This window comes from Polypterus senegalus, chromosome 9, assembly GCF_016835505.1.
Source record: "Polypterus senegalus isolate Bchr_013 chromosome 9, ASM1683550v1, whole genome shotgun sequence".
Taxonomy (NCBI): Eukaryota; Metazoa; Chordata; class Cladistia; order Polypteriformes; family Polypteridae; genus Polypterus; species Polypterus senegalus.
This window is the reverse complement of record NC_053162.1, coordinates 1435797-1457972: the sequence shown is the minus strand read 5'-3', so window position 1 is coordinate 1457972 and position 22176 is coordinate 1435797. Positions and strand designations below refer to the sequence as shown.

At 45.5% G+C, this 22176-nt stretch overlaps 2 protein-coding genes across 3 annotated transcripts in view; one reads left to right on the top strand and one right to left on the bottom strand.

Annotated features, from left to right (window-relative positions):
* Positions 1-1118: 1118 nt before the first annotated feature.
* On the bottom strand, positions 1119-15779 carry dolk (dolichol kinase). 2 transcript variants are annotated; one of them, XM_039762584.1, is made up of 3 exons: positions 15609-15779; positions 14080-14258; positions 1119-5866 (listed from the first exon to the last, which is right to left on the bottom strand). In XM_039762584.1, exon 3 carries the CDS (start codon positions 5765-5767, stop codon positions 4202-4204), a length of 1566 nt encoding a protein of 521 aa, XP_039618518.1. In that variant the 5' UTR covers positions 5768-5866; positions 14080-14258; positions 15609-15779; the 3' UTR covers positions 1119-4201. The 2 variants fall into 2 exon arrangements, with proteins under 2 accessions (XP_039618518.1, XP_039618519.1); XM_039762585.1 differs by lacking the exon at positions 14080-14258.
* A 158-nt stretch (positions 15780-15937) lies between these two features.
* The window catches only part of nup188 (nucleoporin 188), a 116259-nt gene continuing 110020 nt past the window's right edge, over positions 15938-22176 (top strand). Inside the window, exon 1 of the mRNA XM_039762583.1 lies at positions 15938-16003. Coding sequence (XP_039618517.1) covers positions 15972-16003 — 32 coding nt within the window. The 5' untranslated portion in view covers positions 15938-15971. The remainder of the gene's footprint in view (positions 16004-22176) is intronic.

Genomic DNA, 22176 nt, shown 5'->3' with positions numbered 1-22176 from the left:
TAGATATTGTGCCACATGACATCGATCTTTCGTCGATGTTCCAATTCATTGGTAGGAGAAACCCCACAGTAAGTGGGTCGGCAACCCAGTAAGCCACAGGCAGCAACTCCTCGCACTGAAGGCACGAGAGACAGCCGGTCAAGCGGAGAGCTGCCTTGGCTGGTCACTTGTCAATGCGTACTTCTGTTGTTATCACTTTAACACTGAGGATACCACTTGGTTAACGCCGTCGATTCCTGGAGTCATGGCGGGTACATGCGGCTGTGCCACCCAGCAGGCCTGCACAGCTCTTTATAGCCCTACAGGACGACTCAGCGAGTCCAGAACACGTCGGTGTGACTTTCAGTGTCTACTGCGCCATTTTGGAATGCATCTCGATTGACCAGCCGTGGATTATCTGGACTGCTGATGTGGGCTTAGTGCACTGGAGCGACTCCTCCGGCTTTGTGGTGGGTGCGTATGAGACGCATTCGATACGATAATTCCTTTGCTCCTCCTTTCTACACCGACTTATTACATGTAAATGATCAAAAGTAACAAAAGCCAGCGTCGAGGCCGACTGAGCTAAGTTGCCGTGAGCTTTCAAGTTTCTTCTTTTGTCAATGGGCTGCCAAAGTGACCCCTCACCTCTCACACCTTGAAATCTCTGTGACAGAAACTCCTTGTGATTAGTAATAAATCTTACTTCAGACTCACAGGGGTTTTCTTCCTGGGCTCCTTAAGCTCCAGCACACGACTAATTGGCCATGTGGTGCAGCACTCGTGGACATTGGGTGGCGGTACTCCTGCTGTACCCCTCAGATGACGACACCACATTCGCTTTGGTCAATTTCACCAATCAAAGCTGTTCAGTGTGCCCTGCACATCAGCCGAGAAGCATGAACTTCAGCGAGTGCCGTGTCTTCCATCTAAAACTCTCTGGCCATTGTTTCGTAACTTTAGGTAATAACAGGACCCCCCAGCCCAGCCCAGCCCAGCCCAGCCCAGCCCAGCCCTTTCCTTTCCTTAACCTAGAAAATGTCAGCATGCGCACCATTCAGGTGAACGGGAGGACTTGCTTTCATGCTTGGAAAGCTGGACATTTCTCATTTCTTTTAAATTTTATTAAAGAGTATTTTTGAGTTTTAAATATCGTTGCAGCAAGTCATATTCAAAAGTAACACACAAGGCAATCGCATGTATTATTATTACCCAGAATAAATAAATCATTAAAATAACAGCATCAGTCACTACTTGACCCTTAGAGGTGCACTGCTCCTGCGACCCTTCATTCTCCAGAACATTCGTCACATTAAACAGACAGACACCGACGCCATCCAAGCTTAGAGTTTCAACGACATTCCATTAAACCACACAATTCAAAATGGAGCCATTCGAACGGTGCAGGCTTTTAATGTTCTGTCAAAGCCACGGAATTCTGGATTTTAGATCTAGAAATATAAGCAGGGACACTGTGGACAAAAATAAATACGCATAGAGATCAATAACGGTAATGTGTACGGAAATGTGACGATAAACAGATACTAAAGATTAAATGAGCAGAAATGTGTCTGAAATGGACGGAGTTTGTTTCTTGTTATTTCTTCACTTGTCCGGTGACACAGCACGTAACATGAACAGTCACTTTCACCTGTCAGCATAGTAATCACCCGTCGAGTAATTTGACAGACCCACCTTTAAAGGCTGCACTTTCGACCAGTCGCCCAACGAGCCAAAGCGCCTGCTCAGAGTTGGCACTGGGGGTCCACAGAGGCCACGAGTGCAAGGAGAAGCTACTTTAACTCCAGAAACACGTCGTCATCTCTCAAGTCGGAGTCACTGATCCACCAATCCAAGCTCAGGACTCCCTAGAGCCCACCCACCCTCTCATCTCTGACAGGTTCATGTGGTGTGCGAGGTCACTGAAAATACATCAAGAACAATCTACTCCATGACACACTTCATTATTTAGGCTCAAAAAATCATTTGGTATTATTTACGTGTGGTCACATTATTTTATTTGCGTATTTAATTTTGTTCAAATTATTCTTCCACGTGAAAAGGCCCAACTGCATGTGATTCAAAAAAACATGCATCCCTGTGCGTCCCCCTAACGGGACTCGGATCCAATTAGAAATCTCCATCCATGTTTAGAATCGACAGGAAAACCGCAAAGTCTTCAGTGCCCGTCCCTTTATTGTGACTTTGGACATTACTGCCCATCAATTTACACTCCGTAAACCCTAATGACAAAGTGACAACATGTGATCTTCCTGGACGTGTTCAGCCCCCTTGCCGTGTACTCTAATGCTCCTTGAGACGCGTCTAAACTCGACTGGCCCGTGGCAACACGAACTCACTGGACGTCCTTTAGAAAGGCACACGTCGACCCGTCAATAGGAAGTCCCACAATTCACACTGCAGGTCTGGACCAAGCCACGAAGTCCAAGGACCCCTCTGTGGACCTCCCGACGTCGAGGCACAGATCGGGCCAACGGGACCAAACAATTTCTAAAGCGCCGAGTATTGCCAGGAGCACAGGGGCCACAAAAACTGTGAAATGGAAGAAGTCTGGAACGCTCTGGCCTCTGTTCTAGAGAACTGATCAAGGAGGAGGCCAAGAGCTTCAGACATCTGCTACTGAAATGGGAGAACCTGTTGGAAGGACGACCATCGCAGTGGCACTTGGACCAGACCAGAGCCACACTTGAGAAGAAGGCCTACAGGAGCTAAATGGATGAGACAAAAACGGACCGGGCTGCTCGTCACCTGTCTAGTGCCATCCCTATGGTGAAGCATGGTGGTGGCAGCATCGTGCCACAGGGGTATAAGGACTTGGAGACTGGGCAGAATTAAGGGGTGGGAGTTGAATGCAGCTTGAAGAAAAGCTGCTCCAGAGTGCCCACCACAATGAGGATGCAAGACATACAGCCAAGACAACGCCAAACTGGCTTCAGGACCCTTGAGTGGGCACAGAACAGGCTCGGAGAAACCCAAGATGGCAGTTTAAAGACGCCTCCCATTCAATCTAATCTGCCAGGAAGAACTGAATCAACTGCACAAATCCAGGTGAGCAAAGCTTGTAGACTTGGCCATGAAGACTCCTGCCAAAAGGGCTTCTCCAAACCTCCACGGTACCAACTAAAGGGTCTGAATACTCCGCATAAAGGAGAGATTTCAGTTGCCGATTAATAAACTGCAAACCTTTCTGCAAATGTCAGGATGTGTTACTGAGTGTACACTGATGGGCAAAAATGGCAAACGTGTTCACGTCAAATGATATCCAAAAACGCGCCAACATGGGCAGGACGTGACGAGTCTGAGTCCTTTCTAAATCCACTGTATGCTTTCCTTCTATGATCAGACCACAGAACCGGACAGTGTTGACCAGCACACGGAAGTCAGAATTCCACTGGACTCTGGACACGAGACAATAAAGACCCCATAAACCCAACTTCTTAATGTGTTCCTGATTTATTGGCCTATTAGTCAATCACGTATGGGGCCGTTCCTAACCAATGGCACCCCATAATAAACAGTGGCTCATGCTGGCAGATGCCCTTAAATGGCCGGCCAGTCAGGTAGTAACCGTATGCCACCGATTCCACTTTATGGACCTGAATGCTGCGGTGGGCTGGCGTCCTGCCTGTGGTTTGTTTCCTGCCTTGTGCCCGGTGTTGGTTGGGATTGGCTCCAGCAGACCCCTGTGACCTTGTAGTAAGGATATAGCGGGTTGGACGATGGATGGAGACCTGAACGCACGACTTGTCATTCACCTTTTGTACCTTTCACTTTCTTAACGTCTACAATACTGTCCGTGTTTTTGGAATACTCCGTGTAAGCCGATTAGCCTCACTCCTTATTAACCAGAATAAATAATGAATGACCAGAACAGCAGTCTGTGCTCGACCCTAACTGCTGCACTTCCCCTACGACCCTTCATTACACAGAATTTCCACACTCGTTCTTCACAGTAAAACAGCCAGGTATTGATTGACGTGACCGGAGGTGCACTCGGGCTCCATGGAGATCTCTCTTCTAAAGTTCTACATTTCAAGACAAAAAGATTCAAAAAAAGAAATAAAAAAAGGGAGAAAAATGTGACTTGGAAAAAGTCGTAACACTTTCAAGCTCCTGCGCCGCCATTCATAGCTGAAGGAGCAGAGAGTGAATGTTGGACGAGAATTTGTTTCTACACAGGGGTCTTGGTGCTCCACATTTATCAGAGCATGAGCAGAATAAAGAGGTACAGGGGCAGGATCAGATTGTCAATTTGACTCGTGAAGGCTTCAAGTAAAGAAACCAACGTTATCGAGCTCACAATCCAAGAGTAGCTTGCATTCAGGTTAATCGTCCCATCAAAGATGAGGAGCAAAGCCACAGCGATGATCTGTGCAAAGACTGAGGTGGCTGTCCCCTCCACGGTTTTCCTGGTCCCAGGCCACTTAATCTCTCCAAGGCTACTTCCAAAGACTGAGGCAACCGTGTCCCCAACTCCTACAGCCAGCACACCGGCGTAAGGCACCAACCCTCCTGGTCCAGAAAAGGTCCCCTTAGAAGTGCAAGGTCCAGGGAAAAGCCACACGGGGAGAGCTAAGCCAATCAAAAGGTAGATGTGGGTCAGGATGAGGGGACCTGAATCGCGCTCGTCGAGGAAAAGGGTGAGCAGCTGCCGAAGTAGCCGCCCTAAGGGTCTGATGCGAAAATACCGGACGTACTCCAGGAGAAGAAATGCTGAAAGACACAACACAGATGCCACGTGCAGGAGCTCCCGGTCATAAATTAAGCCGGGCACAAAAGTGGCCACCACAATCAGATGAAAGTACTTCCTCACCACCGTGGACGCCTGGTGTTTCTTCGACTCGCCTCGTTTGAAGTTCTGCTGCAGCACAATCCCAGAGGCCAGAACCGCCAAGAACAGCCAATAGCTCAGCAAATAGAGCCGCACGGTGCTGAGCCGCACGAAGTCTATCAGCCACATGAGGGGGTGCCTGCGAATCAGAAGGGCGAGCCACGGCAGGATGATCCCCAAGCCCAGAACGGCCGTCATCATGTGAAAAAACAGGGACGATACCCAGGTCTCCGATTCCATGAAGCAAAAAAGGAGCGCAAAGAAAATTCCCACCAGCAAGGACCCCACTATCGCGACCAGCAAAAAGTGAGTCACCGGGTCTCCTCGGATCTCGGAGACATTGAGGGAGCGTTTGATAAGCTGGTTGATGACAAAGCTGATGCCTCCGACGACGATTAGCGCCTCGCCAGGGGTGAAGCAGCGAGGAAGGAGATATAAAACGATCAGGCTGAGGTAGACAAAGATCAAGAGCACCTCCAAGACCTCGATCACTTCGGAGACGGTCAGCACTTGCTTGGCAGTGTAGATAACGGCGCTGCCGGCGATGCCAGAAATGATGCACGTGTTAGTGGGGACGGGCCGCGTGATACCGAGAGCGATTAAGGAGAGAAACAGTGCCAGCGTCATACCAGCTGCCGTGACCACCATCGAGAGACGCTCAAAATAGACATTCCCTGACGCCTGACAGCGCTCCTTCAGGACCAATCCTAGGAGTGGCATGGCCATGCAGGCGGGGAGGATGCCACTGTTGGCAGAAGGCCTAAAATGAAAGACGGCCCCCCCTGATTTCAGCAAGCGGTCCCATTTGTGTTGAACGTAAAAGGCCTGGATGGCTAAGGCAATTGAGCACCAAGAAAGCTGGTCCCAGATGACAAAGTGGACACAGAGGACAATAGTGAACACCACCAAGGACTCCACGAGCACCAGGCTGCTCATCGTGATGTTGGAGGAGGCTCGATTCTCCGACTTGCGTGTATTTTGGGTCACTCCCGCTTATTTCACAGAGTAAGACGACGCGGCTCACCACAGGGTCACCTGTAACAGAGAAGACAGCAATTAGACACTCGCTTTTTAGGGCAAATTATTCTGGTTTTTACTTTTGTCCCAAAAGTTGAGTGGCTGATAGTCCATAGTGTCCATTAGCACGCCATGTCATCTGAACAAGTCCAGTACCCAGTCTGCCCACCATGGGTCTATGTCTGTGTGGTCCTACCAGTGCAAAACACTGCCATAAGTGTGCCAGCTACACGGGCAATCAGCTGGCAGAGGTACCTGTGTGGATGAAAACTGGAGAAGAGAGAAAAAAAGAGAAAGGAGGGATGAGGGAAGGGGGCACAAAAGGAAAAAGAGAGAAAAAGAAAGAGTGCAAGAGCGACAGAGAGCGAGAGTTCAAAAACAGGCTCCTTTGTCAAGTCTGCAGCACATACGAACACTCTGGACGAGGACAGGCCATTCAGCCCAACAAAGCTCACAATTTCTTCTAAAAAAACATCAAGTCGAGTTTTGAAAGTCCCTAACGTCTTACTGTCCACCACACTACTTGGTCGCTTATTCCAAGTGTCTTTCGATCTTTGTGTAAAGAAAAACTTCCTAATTTTTGTGTCAAATTGACCCTTAAATTTCCAACTGTGTCCCCGCGTTCTTGAGGACCTCATTTTAAAGTCACCGCCTCGAGCCACTGGACTGTCCCTTCATCATTTTAAACCCTTCAGTCAGGTCGCCTCTTCATCTCCTTTAAAGGCTCAGCCTGGGCCGGTTCTAGACAGGCATATATGAGGGGACAGACAGAAGTGTGAAGGGGGCACATGGTGGCGACAGAGGTGGCAAAAGGGGTAGGGTGGGTTTGGGGGTGCTCTGGGTAACTTTTTATCAGGCCTCTACCCTAAGACCTGTCCAACTTGGGTGTCCCACCTGAAGGCTACGCTTCTGCTGGTGTGGCTCTTAGGGTCACTGGGGCACACAAACCCCCTGACCACGATAAGGTGACAATCCTGCAGGAGGAAAACTGAAAAATAAAACAACAAAAAATCAAATATCCCTTATCAGATTATAACTACAAACATGACATTTACCTTAATTGGATGGCCTACAGTATATCAAATATATTCAAACCTAACAACCGCACGGCGTTCTACATGAGGCCCCAGGGCTGTCACATACAATTTATGCAACTCAGGAAAGGCTTCCTTGTACTCCTGCCGGAGTTTACACACGTGAACAGGTCGGTTTCCTTTTGAACGGTTTTTTGAGCAGCATCTGTTTTGCCACAAGAACTTCATTTTTCAGTCTTACAACATCTGCTACAGTGCCAGCCATCACAGCCAGAGGATCTAGAAATGTGCTAGATGTGGCGCTCATCAGGTCAGTATTCTTGTGTGAAAATCTAGTCTCCATTCCTGAAATGGCCCTGTCAAGGATGTTGAGCTGGGATCTTTTCAGAGACTGATGGGGGTAATGGTAGGGTCACCAGAGTCTGTATGGCCCAACACTGAGCCCGGTGTCTGCTCATTGTTCTCCTTCTCTTTGTTGGATGTGACTCGTCCTCAGCAGGAGGTGACACTCCCCAACAGTCGTCCTCACGGATGTTTTTTTAAGGAGTCCCGTGCTGCACTACCAACCTCAGAAGCACTGCACAGATCGACTGACTGAGACTGTGGAAGAGCATTGGCTGGTTTCAAGACACCAAGCACGCGCACTGGGAACTTTCCAGTCTCAAAGAAGTGATGCCTCTTAATTTGGCATAGCAGGCCTGATGCCTCGGTTCACAGGTCAACTGCAGCATCATCCTCCTCCTCCTCCTCCTCCTCTGCCATCTCAGATAGGATACTAAGGATTTGTTCTTGATTGTCCACAGCGCACCTTGTCACCTCATAGTGGCTTGTCCATCTGATCTCAAGCAGCCTTTTTAGACAAGTAAGGTGCATCGTGTTTATGGAGAACATACTGGTGGTGAACAAAGTTGTAGTGTGAACTCGATAGGCTAAAAAATCTTTCTGCACACAACTCACTCTGCATGGCATGCACAGCACAAAGTGCAGTTGGTGGTTGTAGCAGTGGATGTATGGGGCAGATCTGTCAAGCCTCTTTGGGAGCAGAGCTTGTACCCCACCTCTAACCCAGTGGTTCTCAACCTGTGGGGCGGGCCCACCTAGAGGGGAGCGAAGATGTGAAAAAAAGAATCAAAAATATGAAAAAAAAACACCATCTGTCAAAACCAACACAAATGAACTTAAACTACATTCTGATACTAGAACAATAAATACAGAGGTAGACAAATGTCGATAAAAGTTAAGTAGGTACAATAAAATATGCATCTACATTTCAAAAAAACGTTATGGGGGGCCGCGATTAAAACCGTTATGAAAACTCAGGTCGCAAATACTTCAAGGTCGAGAAACGCTGCCCTAAGCCCATCATAACACTGTCAGCCCAGCAGCCAGCATCTCAGAGGTGATGGACTCTTCATCAAGTTGGTGCAAGTCAAGCAACCCAATAAGATGCTCCTCTGGCACGGAATTTCTGACAACCCGTATTATCACACTGCACCTACCTATCTATCTATCTCTGGTCCCATCACTTCTGAGGCAAAACCCTGCAGAACGAGCACTTTCATATTTTTTCCTGACCTCTCCAAGCACCTTGTCAGCCAGTGTTTGGATATCCTTAGATGTGCATTTTGCATTTTATGGGACACCCTTAGCAATGCTTGCTAGCTTCTCATCCTTCTCTAAGGTATATTCCATCAGTTTTAGAAAAATACCTGAAGCAACGCCATCCTAAATACCCGCTGCATCCTGTCTCAAGGTTTCTGCAGTCATTTACACAGAGACGCCTTACAGTTCTGCCGATACTCTTGACACAGTAATTGTTTTTATCAAGTTGTCTTTTACCAACCAACATTGAATCCACAGTCCCACTCCCCCTGTGGCCTCTCAGTCCAGATGGTTGTGGCTGGACACATGCCTCTGTAGCCCCTTGTCTTGATCAAGTGCCGCTTTCCAGTTGTTGAAACCAGTTAAGGTAAAAACTACATCCCTCTCATTAACTGTGCTGCCATATTTCCGACAGGGGAAACAGAAGCATGCGTCCCGCACAACAGAGAGCTCCGGCCATGGTCGTGTGTGGTACCAGGCAGGATTGAATGATTTTAATGTTGTACCACCAAGTAACACGTTTGGGGCAACTAGCCAGTATTGGCTGGGATGGTGTATTGCCATTTAAGTCACTGGGTAGCTGAGCGGGTTGCTTTTGGGCAGCAATTGTTGGCAGACGTACAGGAGAAGCAGTGCCTGTTGATGCCACAGGAGTAGACATGCCAGCTGCAGTTTTCATCATTGCTACCGCTATTGTAAGGTGACCAGAATTTTTTGGGCCAATCCGGGGACATGGGGGGTAGAGAAGCGTAGAATCCACAGATCACGAGTAGGGACTCTAAACACTACAGAGTACAAAGTGAAAGCTTATCACGTGATTTCTCGCCAAAGTTGCAGGATGTGGTAAAGCATAACCGCCGTCAAAACACCGCACACGCGCGTCGAGTTCAAATTATCGTGGTGATGCGATACATTCAAAAAAGTGAACCAGCTCAAACCGGGGACATGTTTCTGAGTGGGGACAGTTGTCCGAAAAAGGGGACTGTCCCCAGAAAACCGGGACGGATGGTCATCTTAGCTATTGGTACAGGCAGGGGCAGCGCTACACTTTTTAAAAGCTTGGTAGAAAGGATGCATCTCACAGCATTAACTTTCCCTTTGTGAGCTGCTGGAAGCTGAGGAGGAAAGTGAATAAATAAGCTTTACTAAAATCGCTGCGATTACATCAGCATATGAAACGAGAAAACTGTCGAGTGCAGAGCTGAAAGCTGGGGTGGGCTTTGTGTCGGGGTCTGACAGACAGACAGACTCAGGTCCTCCAGTCGGCTCTGAGCAGCAGACAGACTCACAGTGGTGCTTGTGAGATCGAGAAAGAAACACTTCTCTACCAGCCTGAAACTAGTCCGCCATTGACGGTACAAATACAGATGGATTTTTTAGTTGTTGTTAATTATCTCACGAGTCGCTTTGGATTTTGACGACAGAGATTTGCTGCTTCCTCAAAGCCTGCCGCTGTTTTGCAGCCCTGCCTACTGAGAAACCTGCCAGCGGGTCATTTGCATACTGACAGGGATTGGATGTTTAGCTGGTTGAGGGGGGGGTGGGGTGAGTGGAGGATCTCTGCCGAGTGTTGTGTGAGCTGCGGACAAACAGAGCGCGGAGGGAAAGAGCGAGCAGGAGGTGAAACCAACCATCTCATCTGTGCCTTTTCCAGTGGATTTTTCAGCTACTGTAGTAAATCTTGTCCATATTCAGTTTGTGGGTAATCAATTGTTTCCTTTTTCAACTTCTAAAAAGTTTGATTTAAAAGGGGGCAGGACATTTGTTTAAGGGGGCGTTGCCCCCTCTTGCCCCGGGCTCAGCTCTGTTAATCTTTCCTCATAACTCAACCCTGTTGCCTCCCATAATCAGCCTCATTGCTCTTCTCTGGACTTTCTCTTGTGCTGCTATGTCTTTATGGAGACCCAAACTGCCCCCAGAACTCCAGATGAGGCCTCACCAGTGTGTTATAAAGAACCTCCTGTGACTGGCACTCCACACGTCAAGGCGCTATATAACCGGACACTCTGTTAATGGCTTCTGAACACTGTCGGAAAGTCGATAGCTTAGAGTCCACTACGACTCCTAAGTCCTTCTCATAAGGTGGACTCTCGATGTTTAGACGGCCCGTTGTTTATTCAAAAATAGCTGAAAACACAGAGAATTGCCAAGAATATGTCAGGAATTTCAAAGAGGAACGTCAGAGATAATCTACACATTCCTGTATATTGTATACCAGTGCTGACAAATTACTGAAAACCCCAAATTTGAAAAGCGCTATGGTACCAGGATTTCAGTACTGGGAGTAAGCATCACTTCTGTGCAGTGGACTAGGGTCGGGAGGTAAACGGGTAACATAAAAATACCAAAAATCCTAAATGTTAAAACGTTACGATACCAGCATTTTAGGATTTTCAGTAAACTGGAAGCCAACGCCAGCTTTCCTTTCCATACCCTGCAACCGAGACCCCATTCACTTGACTCTCACAGGCTCGGGCTCACAAAAGTACACGGATTGACACAACGAGAACTTCATGGGACCCTCGCTCTGATATCCTAACAGGACACTCCAACTAGCATTCTACAGACAACGATGACGATGCAGATCTGCTTTGGGGTCTACCTGGGACTGAAAAAAAATAAAAACCAAGGAGAATTGGGGTGTGAGGTCTGTCTGTGGACGATCACAACTAGGACTTCATGAACCGCACAACAAAAGAGCAAAAAGAAAAGAGCAGAGAAGACCGGAAAGGCCCAGGCACACCGCGTTACCTTCGGAGCGGCGAGCCTACTGCCAAAAGCAACAGGACAGACAGAAGAAGAAGTCTACACCAATGGTAAGAAAACTTTCAAATAGTTTGTTGAAGTATACAAACATATCGTCAATGTTTATTGTATTTATGTACGAGGGAATGTGCTCACGTATGTCGCTGAATGCATGAAAACAAAAGTTCAACTTGTGGACGATAAAGTAAACTACAAAGAAGGGCGACGCCGTCAAGGAGACTGGGGCGTTGTACCCTGTTAGCCGTTGTGAATGCCATGAGAAGTCAAGCAAAACGACCCCTTTGATTGGCTAAATAAAAAGATCACAATACGCCAACTTTCAGGGCAACTCAGGCCCCTTCTTCAGGCGAGAGGCCACACGGAGACTGGAATTCCCTGCGTTTATAGACACACCAGCTGTGCAAGAAACTACTGAAATCGTCAGAAAAAAAAATTGAAATGCAGAAATGTCAGGCGATTGAAAGGAACGACTCTGGACGTCTCTCACCCCGGGGATTTCGCTTTGCCGACGTGCTCGCCTCGCTTGTGTTATTAGCGGCTAAGCGAGTTTCTGTTTCCTTATAGGTGGAGCCCTCACCCCGACTCCACTTGTCACTTCCGGGCCGGACAGACATTTATATACAAGACTAGGACATGCTGGAAAACCTTTAAGTGAGACATCTTAGATGTAAACGATGAATAGACCCCTCCAGACTAAGATTCATTTAGCGAGACAGGAGAACAACGTCCAGTCAAGATCGATGGATAAGAGGACTGTCCGACAAAGTCTTTGCAAGTTTTTGATGAGTTTTTCCATACAATGTGGGTCTGTAGTCAGGTTGTTTGGGTCAGTCCTCATATCTCCTCTCTGTCTAAGCCATGTTGTAATGTGTTAAATGGTAGCAGGAGTTTCACTTCACTTCCATTCTCTTCTCTCATGCGGTGTTTTAAAGTTGCCCAAAAGGTGTCATTTTGCTTGACGTCTCATTACAAGGATATCATCAGCAATGGAAATCAGACACTAGAGGGCAGCAGAGTCAGGGATTCCATCAAAGGCACCAAGAATGGTCACATGGTCCATGTTGACTGACACATTTCATTGTATTCTGTACTTGTGATGCTAAAGGCCCATAAAAGTACAGTGAACCAAAAGAAAGATTCTTAGCTGTGCCCAAAAAAAAGAAAGAAATAAATACATCAAAAATAAAACAAATCCCTTTAATCACTTATTTCTCGCCCATGTGTTTTTGTGCCAGAGTACACGGCCTAAATTAAATCAGTTTCAATTTATGGGTTTTCAATGGAGCCGACTTCTAGGACTGCAAGCTGGTAAAACATCAGTATTTTCAAAGAGAACATATTAAAAAAACTGAATTGAAAAAAGATACACAAGTAATTAAAAGGTGACCAATTCTGATCACCGAGGGTCACAGTGGCTGCAGGTTTTCACTCTGACCCTGTGCTTAATTAGTGATTACTTTCTGCTGCTAATTGTCTTCTTCTCCCTTCATTGTAATTGAATTATTTAAGACTAAATCCCTAAATTCATTTCTTTTTTCCTTAATGAGATACAAAATGGGCCGACGCCTAACCAGCTGACCAGCATCCATCACACAATATCTGAAAATAAAGAAAGGCGAAGGTCTCCGTGATGTTCATCAAAAATTTTAATGGAACTTTTTTGAAAAAAGAAAATCAACATTTGTGAAAATGTCTGTCGGCTGTGGCAGAACGAGGGCAGCTATGGAATTAAACGACGGCTTTAATTAAATACAAGAATCAGCTTTTAATTAAAAAACTGCTGGGAGTTTTAGGCTCCGCCTTAGCTGGTCATCTGTTGGCTCACTGCCTTTACATCTCATTTCTGATTGGCTGCCATTTAAGGAAAAAGGAAGCAGTTCAGATGACAAAGTCTTAAAAAAAACAAAAAAAAAACAAGCCTATTAAAATGAAGAGAATTTAATTAGCAGCAAAAACAAGATTACTAAATAAGAAAATTGACAAGAAGGAAAACCTCGCAGATCGCAGCTGGAGACCCCCGTCTTACACTCCAGAGCACGGGTGTCAAACTCCAGGCCTGGAGGGCCACAGTGGGTGCAGGTTTTCTTTTGAACCCTTTTCCTATAATTAACTTCTTTTCCTTTTATTTTAATAGCCCCCTGTTTTTAAGGATTAAGTCTTCTGAATTGATTCTTTTCTTCATTAAATGACAGCCAAACAGAAATGAGACGTGAAACGAGCCAACAGATAGATGAACAGCTAAATTGGGGCTTCAAACTCCAAGCAGTTCCTGAATGAGAAGCTGATTCTTGCTGTTAATTGAACCCGTTATTTAATTCCATGGCTTGTTGCTGCTCTCTTTTTGCCACAGACGACATTTCCAAAACTGTTGATATTCGTTTTTTTTTTTTTTTTCCCTAAGAACTCGTAAGATGTTTTGGTTAACTTGAGGGATCGACCTTACTGGAGACCTTCATCCTTATTTTCAGATTTTTTTTGATGGGCACAGGTGAGTTGGTCATGTCCTGCTTGTTTTATGTCTCATTACTGTCCGGCTGCTAATTAAAGAAAAATCAACTAAGGGGCCCGAGTCCAGCTCATTAAAGCGAAGGACTGGAGTTAGAGACCCCTGCTCCAGAGGTCTATCAACCAATGTACACTACGTGTTTATGCCAACAGAAGAACAGTTTAACGTTAGGCCTTTTTTAGGAGCCTAACAGTCATAATGTCAAATGTCTGGCCAAAGAGAGAAAAAAAAAAAAAAAAAACTTCAGCTGGCAGGATGAACCGAGAAAAGAAACCAAAGGGAATTCCAAAGACAAGAGAAACTACTGGAAATGTTCACCTAACCTGCATTTCTTTGGCGTTGTTAAACTGGCCCGTGTTTGCCCTGTCCAGGTGTTGCTCCTGCCTTGCATCCGATGGTTGCCGGGACTGGCTCCAGCTCCCCCACAGCCCTGTCCTGTATAAGCAGGCTATGATAATGGATGGATTGGTAGATGGAGGGTCATTTTCTTAAAACTCTTGAACTGTAATGATTTAAAAAAAAATATTTACAGACAGAAGCTTTAACAAACACCAAAAGCTTCAAATGATCAAGTTTTTGGTCTTGTTTGCTCTTTATACATTCACAGAGATATGAGGAAATGTCCAATGGTTTTTCAAACTGCAGCATCTTACCCAGAAGCAAATCAACAAAAACAGCAGCCCTCCACTTTCAACAGACACCTGCACCAGGAAGAGCCGAGGAGGAGGAGGAGGAGGAGGAGGACGGGAGCATGCGCAGATTACAGTGTGAGATCAGAGTGCAGCGGTGCAATGGGGGACCCCTCAGCACCACACTGAAGAGTAGGAGAGGTTTTTCTTTACAGAGGATGGAGTGCCAATCCTGCCACCAACCTGATCAGAAATAGATCAGCTAAGATCTGAATGGCAGCTGGCCAGGTGCCTATCAGGTGCCTATTCTGGCAGCGCTGAGCACCAAGTCAGGACTGGACAAAAGCCCACTGAACTTGACCAATTCAGCCTCAGCATCCGCCAAATGAATATGCAAACTCCACAAAGGCAGTGATCCGGGCTGATTTGAACCCAGGACTCTTGAGAAGTGAGGCAGCCATGTTACCCCACTGTGTCACCTGGAGGTTCTCAAGCATTTTTGGTTTGTGACCCCATTTTGAAATCTGAGCCTTTTTCAAGGCCCCAGCTGTTTGAAATATTATCAGTCACTTCCTATTCGATATATTGTGCCATTTTTTTTGCCCTTATGTTTAAATATTTTCTCGCCACCCCTTTAGCATATCATATGACAAGCCCTCTTGAGGTCACGACCCTAAATTGGGAAACGCTGCTCTGTACAAACACACCAGATCCGTTCCGGCTTTTAAGTGCTGAACCAAAAGGCCAAGTAATTTGGTGTGGGTTATTAGTGAAGACGTTAGATTTTCTTAAATCCGCATTATCATATTTGCTTATTCATTTTATTTACTTTCAGGGTCGTCGGCTAAACGCCAATAATGCCCCATCAAAGTAAACAGGCCTGGTCAAGGTAATAACTGTGGAAATCGTGGGATGAACGAACTAAAGACGGAGGAATCGAGACTGGCAACGATTAAAATGTACGCGCACACTAACATCAAACGTAAAGGCGATTTCAAACATAAACGTGAAACCAACAACTTTATTACCAAACTGTGAAATCCACGAGGTGCAGGTAGGCATCCTGCTGATGAGCGGAGCTCAGCTCCAGAAACACGCCTACCAGCGCACACAAAGCTCTGGACTCTGTAACGTGTAACCCGACCACTCAGCAGATTATTTCTTGTCTCTTTGTCAAAGCAACCTGGAATTTAGACACAACCGAACTTAAAACACATACTCACACATATGTCTTTAGCAGCCCCTATCCGAAGACACAAAGACTCAGGGTTCCCCCCCGCTGCGTCCCGTCGCATCTCAAATGGGATGCCAGCCCTTTTGATGATTTGGTGCTTTTCTCGCTTTTTCAGACCTTGCACAGCAGCGTACCGCCATGCTGATAACCTGAGTGGCTGACTCAGAGTCCACGTGGTTGGGGCTCAACGTCATCACGGCCCTGTCAACCCATCCAGCAGCTCGTAATCGGCATGTGACCTGGCGCCTGCACCAATCGCAGACGGAGCGCATCGTTGCAGGAACCGCGACAATTTGAAAGTCACGTGACCAGGGTGCCTCGCGTCTAGGGTCACGTGTTGAGTGAAAAGGAAATGGCGGCGGCGGCGGCGGAGATGTGTGTCAGGTAGGTAAATGAAACGAATCAAAACGCGCGATAATGATGGACTGTAAATTGTTTAATAAAAGGGATGGTTGGTGAGCGGCAAGGCGTCTTTAAAAGCGACTGGTTTAGTTGTGTTTTCTTTGCACTGTTCATTTGTCAGGGGGTCTCGTGGAACGTGTTTGGATGCTCGCCGCGCTTTTACTAACAAAAGACGACAGGAAAGTTTTGCGGCGCCTACGGTTCGAATTCCCGTACGGTTTCTACAGCCTCGACGCCGCGGAAAGACAGCAGAAACAAGGAATGATCCGAAAGGGTGGCAGAGACTCGCGGCTACAGCATGCCGACTTGGTCTCCCACCTCCAAACCGAGAGAGACCCCTCGAGGTAGACTGCCGTTAAGTTCACGCGGGCCGGGCGCATGTCGTTACCTCGGGGACTGACGTCTCTTGGCATGGATGGAGGCGCGCATGGCGAGTATACGGAGCTTTGACGTTTTGAGCAAGTGTCATAATGGAGATACGAGGGGGCGAAACTCCTTCATTGTGCACACTTCACGTGTGACGACAGGGAATGAGATCGGGGCAAACCGCGGCGATCGTGTGTACAACGGAGGGGTCTGTGGTGAGAACCGGGAGAAACTAGTGAGCTGGAGTAAGCAGGCTGTGACCGTGGATGGAGCGACCCCCGAGAAACACAGGGCCAACTTGGGAAAGAAAAGCTGCTCATTTACAGCGGACTCCGAACATCCTCGGCCCCCTTCGCTTCCTGTCGTGTTATTTGTGTTGTACGTTATACGTTTCAATGAAAAAATAGGCAATTTTTGCATATCAGCTGGCACTCAATAATTTACAGTGATAAAGTGAAAACGTGTTAGGAAATTCATTCACATTACTACTGTACACAGACCCTTAAACAATTACTTTGTACAAGCCCCTTTGGCAGGAATTTCAGCTTTGAGTCTTCTTGGGTTGGGTAAACCTCTACAAGCTTTGCATGCTTGGATTCGGGCAGTTTATCCCATTCTTCTTGAAGCTCTATTAGATTATGTGGGAGACATCTGTAAAATGCCATCTTCAGGTCTTTCCACTCATTTTCCATGGGGTTTAAGTCTGGGCTACTCAAAGAGACTGGTTCAAGTGCCACTCCAGCGCTTTCTTGGCTGTATGCTTTGGTACATTGAACTGTTTCCACAGTCTGAGGTGGTTTGCATGCTGGAGCACACGTTCTTCAAGGACTTCTCTGTGTTTGTCTGCTTTCATCCTTCCCTCAGTTCTGACCAATCCTCCTGTCCCTGCTGCTAAGAAGCACCAAAAAGCACAGTGCCACCACTACCAAATTTCAGTGTAGGGATGTCATTAGGCAGGTGTTGAGCAGTGCCTGACCTTCTGCAGGTGTAATACTTGGAGTCTTAACAGACCAGAGAATCTTCTGAATACTTTAAATACTGTTTGGTGGATTGCAATTGGGAGTTTGCCAGTCTGCCAGTAACGCCTGATTGGTGGAGTGCCACTCAGATAGTCCTTATGACATGTTCTCCCTTTTCAGCAGGGATCTCTTTTAGAGTGATCGTTGGACTCTTGGTTACCTGCTCGACTTCATGCCAGGTTACTCAGTTTGCTCAGACAGCCAACTCTCATTCCAAATTTTTTGCACTTCGCATTGAGGCCACTACTCCTGGGAACACTCAACTCTTTAGAAACGGTTTGATTCCCTTGTCCTGATCCACACCTCACCACAGTTTGAACACCAAGGTCTACAGGCAGTTCCTTAAGACTTTGTGACATGAGAAATGTGGCAAGCGAGGAGATCGTTTAGTCCATTTTTCGCTCATTTGTTTAGCTTATAGCTAAGCTGTCCCAGTATCTCATCCAGATCCTTCTTAAAGGCTGTCAAGGTTTCTGCTTCAACTCTGTGTTGTGTTAGTTTGTTCCCGATTTTCACAAAGAAGTGTTTCCTGGCTTCAGTCCTAAATGCACTTTCCCTTAACTTCCACCTGTGTTCTCGAGAAGATGACTCACCATTAAGTCAAAGCGAACTTTTATTGTCATCTCAACCATATACAAGTATACAGATAGACGAAATTGCGAAGCTCAGTGTTACAACATGAAGTGCAAATTAAAAATGAAGATTCAAAATTAGAACACAGACAAGACAAAGACGTCTTAAGTTGAAATATCTACTTTATTAATGCTTTAGAGAATTTGAAAGGCTGGATTAGGTCCCCATACAGTCTCCTCTGCACCAGGCTAAACCGGTTTAATTCTCTGTGCTTGTCACAGTACGACATGTTCTAAAGTCCTGGCGTGCACCTGTTTGTTCTCTCGTGCACTAGCGTGGTGACCACATTGCACGTCACAATACTCGGGATATGGCCTCACTAGTTCATTATGTACTCCAAGAATGGATTGGTTTTTGTCCGGACATGCATTGTGAATCGTGGACCTTCTATAGACTTCTGCCTTTCTCAATGACGTCCAGTCAAACATCAGTTTGCCAAAGGTGAGCTGCAGTCAAGTTCTGCACACATCTTGAGGAAAATGAAAGCAAACAGGATGCACCTGAGCACAAGCTGCTGTGTCACAGCAAAGGGTCTGACTAGAAATGAGAGGTTTCAGTTTTTGATTTAAAATAAATTTGTCATTCTTGGATATCGAGTGTAGACTGCTGGACAAAAATGGCAAATTTTTACTAGAACGTTTATTCACCAGGTGGAAATTTAGCTTTTTGCAAAAGCCCAGTAAATAAATATTTGGTCGTGACAGACAGCATCTCTTTTTTTTTTTTTTACATTAATATATGTTTTTATTATTAATTATAAGATTTGGCCTCTGGCTTGTTACTATAATATTTTTAAAGGACTTTGAAATTAAGGATATGCTTACCTGAGCTTCGGCTCATCTTGTTTGCCTTTTGAACAAGCTACGCACTATAGATGTCACATGATGAGCACTGAGGATCTGAAGGCTACCTTACGTTCACAACATCTGTGAATGTAAAAGACTTGAGGAATATAACGTGGGATACATTGGATATTCCTGTGCTCGGCCAGTGGCACTGTGATCACTCTTGATAAAGGAGGAGGTATGATATGCTATGATGGAGGAACAGCTCATCCAAGATCTGGAATGAGGATAAGTGCAAGGTGGAAATGATGCAAGACTGGCCTGCCACGGTCACTTTTTAAGTTGAAAGATCTATTGCATCTCCTGATGAGTTATGACGAGTTTGGTATTGCTGCATTTTGGGTGTTGTGGAGAACCTGCTTAAGCCTTCTATTGCAGATGCTGCTTAATGATTGATGTGTTAATTCTGATACAGTCAGACGTAGTGGAAAAAGCAAGAGTGGGTCTGGAGACTTGCATGATTAAGAAATGCTACAGAAAGTGAGCACTTTACAATTTAAGCCGAAATGTGCGATCCAGACTTGGAAATGCTGTCTGAGTTCTCCCATGTTGCAGACTTGGGGTGGGTTACGTCATCTTGTTGATGGCAACAGAAAGAAATGATTCACTAAGTTGTTAACACTCTGAAGATGAGTCATTCTGAATGCTGGGCTCCTCAACCGAGCTGCTTTGGATGGCAGTCCTGGTGCAGTGGTACACAAGTTGTGAAGGCAAAAATTAGGCTCCATCTTATTTTATTCAATAAATTCAATTTTATATTAATGTCCTGTCACATAAGTGCTGAATACTTTATCTTTGAGTAAGTCTCTAGTAGAGGCCCCACTAAATGACAGGCCTGGACCGTGACACATTACTGATAAATGAACGACAATGACTGGATAAAAAGAGATTGCTTAATGAATGTTATCAATTCTTGAGGGGTACGGTCTATTTGAATTTCTCCTTGGAATTAATAAAGCACAGTGGCACCTTGGTATACGTCCTTAATCCGTTCCAGATCCTTGGACTTCTACCAAACAGGACTTATACCAAACAAAATTTTTCCAATAAGAAATAATGGGAAAATGATTAATTCATTCCCATGAAAAAAAAATCCTATTGTTATTGACACATTATAAATTGATGGGGTTGTATAAAATAATTTAAACACTGCTTAATACTAAAATACTAAAATACATAAATACAAAAGCAATTAGATGAAATAAATGAAAATGACTTGTCCGATAACAATGAGTTTAATTTTACTGCACAACAAAGGAGAGCGTCACAGCTCTTCCAAAGGAGCCTCTTCAGGCAAATGTGAAGCACCGCCGTTGTTGTTCTTCAATCCAAATCCCTAAAGCAGATTCCATCCGGACTACTGCCTTATTACATCCACTTACAACTCGTTTTGCACCCTGGTTAAAAGGACACTGCGGCCGTAGATCTTATATTCCTTTCCTACTTTTTAAATAAAAAGAATCGTAGCCTTCAGCAAATCCAAAACGTTTACCTTTTCGGCAATCATTAACATCTTCCGTTTGCGCTTTGGCACGGCCCATGAAGCAGTAGCAGATCGTTTTGGAGCCATAATGAAGGGCTTGACTACGTACAAAGATAAACACAAAAGAGCACAACTCTTTACACAGCGAAACACGTTGATGCTGAATGAGCGAGACAAGACTTCCTGGTTAACACTGCATTCAGCATGCAGGAACTTAACTGCGTGCTCTGATTGGTTAGCTTCTCAGTCATCCGCCAATAGCGTCCCTTGTATGAAATCAACTGGGCAAACCAACTGAGGAAGCATGTACAGGAAGTAAAAAGGCACATTGTCCGCAGAACCCGCGAAGCAGCGAAAAATCTGCGTTATATATTTAGTTATGCTTTCGTATAAAATCCACGATAGAGTGAAACCGCGAAAGTCGAAGCGCGATATAGTGAGGGATTACTGTACAGGTTAAAACTTTTTTTTTTTTTGAAGGCGCGTATCCGGTATACCACACGTGTTGTTCTAGCACACGAGTCGTATTCCAAACAGAGGTCATATACCAAGCAAAATATTTCGCCTCTAAACAGGACGTACAGTAATCCCTCTCTATATTGCGCTTTGACTTTCGCGGTTTCACTCTATCGTGGATTTTATATGAAAGCATAACTAAATATATAACGCAGATTTTTCGCTGCTTCGCGGGTTCTGCGGACAATGTGTCTTTTTACTTCCTGTACATGCTTCCTCAGTTGGTTTGCCCAGTTGATTTCATACAAGGGACGCTATTGGCGGATGACTGAGAAGCTAACCAATCAGAGCACGCAGTTAAGTTCCTGCCTGCTGAATGAAGTGTTAACCAGGAAGTCTCGTCTCGCTCATTCAGCATCAACGTGTTTCGCTGTGTAAAGAGTTGTGCTCTTTTGTGTTTATCTTTGTACGTAGTCAAGCCCTTCATTATGACTCCAAAACGATCAGCTACTGCTTCAGGGGCCGTGCCCAAGCGCAAACGGAAGATGTTAATGATTGCCAAAAGGTAAACGCTTTGGATTTGTTGAAGGCTATGATTCTTTTATTTAAAAAGTAGGAAAGGAATATAAGATCTACGGCCGCAGTGTCCTTTTAACCAGGGTGCAAAATGAGTTGTAAGTGGATGTAATAAGGCGGTAGTCTGGAAGTAATCTGCTTTAGGGATTTGGATTGAAGAACAACAACGGCAGTGCTACACAATCGCCTGAAGTGGCTCCTTTAAGGGCTGTAACGCTCTCCTTTGTTGTGCAGTAAAATAAAACTCATTGTTATCGGACAAGTCATCGTGTCATTGTTGGTGAGTAACCATAATTAATTTTCTACTTTACAGTACTTAGTACATGTATGCATGCGTTTAGTGTCACTGTACACACATTTACTGTATACTATTTTTCTTGTATTGTACGTATTTATTGCTGGTGGCCTGTCTATCGTAATGGCTGTAACATATGTGCTATCGGAGACACTCAATATCTTTAAAATAATATTTAGGTTTTACTGTATATAAACAGTGTGTTTATATACATAATTTCAATGAATCTTACCTAATATCTAAGAGAATACAAAGGGATTATGCTGTATAACTCTGCGGGGAATATTTATAAACAGTGTGGGAGAGTTTATAAGGGCTTAAAATATATAAAATAACCATAGAAACATATGGTTTCTACTTCGCGGATTTTCACCTATCGCGGGGGGGTCTGGAACGCAACCCCCGCGATCGAGGAGGGATTACTGTATACCAAGTTGAGCTTATTCCGAAGCAGACGTATACCGAGGTACCACTGTATCTCC